Raw genomic sequence first — 2,500 nt, 5'->3', positions numbered from 1 at the left:
TGACGACACAATTCCTTTCTTGGATGTTATGATTCACAACCACCACCTTTGCCCAACAACGACAGCTTTGCACCAGAAAACATTTACGGGTCTTTATAACTAATGAGTTTAGTTTTACCACGTTATCCTATAAAATTGGCCAGGTCAAAATACCTCTTGATAGAGCCTTTAAAATTGGTTTTCACAACAGTGTTAATAATCGTGCCTTCATTTTTTAAATGCAGTTCATCAGGGCGGGGCCACCCCGTGGAAACTTTTATTGAGTAAACTCCCACCCTCAACCTGAAATACACACCGTAGAGATAAATATTACTCTCCCACCCCGGTTTTTAGGTCTTATGTTAGACCTTACAGTATTCTTTTAGTGGTTTCTTTGTTTAAGGGCGCGTATTGGCAGGGTAAGTGTTTTTCTATCGATGGTCGAGGCTTAATTGAAGATGTTCTATACAGTACAGAAAATTTGATCTCTTGCTCTGTAACTTGACATATAAATTTCTTGGGTAAAGGGGAAGTTTCAAATGAAGCAGTAATACTTTGTCGATAAAGGAATGAAAACGACTTATTGGTTTTATGAACTTACTTGATAAGGTAAACGTCACCTTAAAGAGATCGACAGAAACACCAACATTTTTGGACACTAAGCCCTTCTCAGAGTTTAGCTATCTTATCCACATAGACAGGATACTTGTATTAATCACCTGACTTGGTAAAGTAAATTGATTAACATAAAGAGCAGGAAAACTAATGTTCCTTTGAGATGCTACTAGTGAAGTGCCACTTTGAGTGAGGATATAGAATCTCCAAATTCTCCTCTCTCTAACAGATTTTGCTCAAAACAAAATTCAAAGGCAATCGACCAAAGCTTACCTGATTTTGAACATGTGTGAAGAAATTTTGTTGCTTTAAAGATCATTAGTTGTTTACCCTCACTAACTATTATCTCAAACGTCTGGGCAGAGAGGTCAGTTTTCATCTTTGTTTATGTATTTTTTCAAACAACTTTTGCTAGCGGTAGGGTTAGCAACCTAAAAAATAGATTTCACCAATAGCTCTTACATCAATTTCTTTTGATAGGCAGCTAAGAAATAGGAAATATGAATGGAGAAACTTAACCCTCTTTATGTGATTCGAACTTTTCGCACCCCAGGCATCATCGTGACTTTTGCAAAACTTGTGTCTGTCAGTCTTGGAGAATACAGATCATTCACAATTCAGTTTCCATTTCCTGGTTTTGGTCTCTATCACTAAATTCTCACTTACTTTTAATTTTTCCTTTTTCTTTTTGTTTTGCCTTTCCTTTTTTGGGAGAAGGGAAAGTTGGAATGAATACTTCACTGTTTTCTACCATGGCCTTTGGGTGGATTTTGGCACTTGTCACTCTAAGCTTTTCAGGTAGGCAAAACTTGTCAGGGATAATTTTATCTTTTTGACTTTCAAATCATAATACAAGAAACGATTTAGAAATACATGAAACAAGAAATATAAGTGAAAGAAACCGACGTTTCGGTGCATCTTGCGCCATTATCAAGGTTATAAAGATAAAATGCGGTTTGTAAAAAGGCTACGTTAAAACGAATTTGCATAAAAGAGTGCCAAGCTAATTACATGAATACTTTAGCACGAAGAGAATCCGACTGTACATTCAATGCTGGTTTAAGATATTGAATACACAGCATTTCATTAACAAGGCAGTCAAATTTGTTCGTGCATTTCTTGATTACATTGAAGCGTGCTAAGAAATTGTTCGGAACAGCAGTTCCGAACAATTTATTGATTCCGTCATCAACAGGTTTATCACCTCGAGAGTCGCAGTGGACCAACCTAAACAGCATACCGATGACGCCATCCGGATAGTTCTCCCCTATAAAGATCAGGATGCTGCAGTGTCTGTCAAACGACAACTTAGAGATCTTAGTAGCAAGGTGCAGAGGACCATTCAACCCGTGTTTACTAGCCGCAAGCTTAAACAAGATCTAAGCTTGCGTGAGCCCAAGCCTAACATCGTAACCCAGCAATGCGTTGTTTATTTATTCAAGTGTGACCTGTGCGATGCAGGTTATGTCGGGTACACAAAGGGCCACCTTCACACGCGCGTTGAGGGACACCGTCAAAAGGCGTCATCTATTTACAGGCATTATTGCAAAGATCATAACACTGCTGTTCCGAACAATTTCTTAGCACGCTTCAATGTAATCAAGAAATGCACGAACAAATTTGACTGCCTTGTTAATGAAATGCTGTGTATTCAATATCTTAAACCAGCATTGAATGTACAGTCGGATTCTCTTCGTGCTAAAGTATTCATGTAATTAGCTTGGCACTCTTTTATGCAAATTCGTTTTAACGTAGCCTTTTTACAAACCGCATTTTATCTTTATAACCTTGATAATGGCGCAAGATGTACCGAAACGTCGGTTTCTTTCACTTATATTTCTTGTTTCATGCAAATCATAATATTACAAAATAAAGCAGCACTATACTCTCTCATTAAGGTTAATTA

The 2,500-nt window shown here is 37.6% G+C and overlaps 1 protein-coding gene across 1 annotated transcript in view; it reads left to right on the top strand.

The window, feature by feature from the left end:
• LOC138051686 (matrilin-3-like) overlaps positions 1-2,500 on the top strand; it is a 31,822-nt gene that overhangs the window by 14,982 nt on the left and 14,340 nt on the right. The window contains exon 2 of the mRNA XM_068897947.1: positions 1,312-1,392. Coding sequence (XP_068754048.1) covers positions 1,323-1,392 — 70 coding nt within the window. The 5' untranslated portion in view covers positions 1,312-1,322. The remainder of the gene's footprint in view (positions 1-1,311; positions 1,393-2,500) is intronic.

The sequence above is a fragment of the Montipora capricornis genome, chromosome 6 (genome assembly GCF_036669925.1).
Source record: "Montipora capricornis isolate CH-2021 chromosome 6, ASM3666992v2, whole genome shotgun sequence".
In the NCBI taxonomy this organism is placed as follows: Eukaryota; Metazoa; Cnidaria; class Anthozoa; order Scleractinia; family Acroporidae; genus Montipora; species Montipora capricornis.
This window is presented reverse-complemented; position numbering and strand designations above follow the sequence as displayed.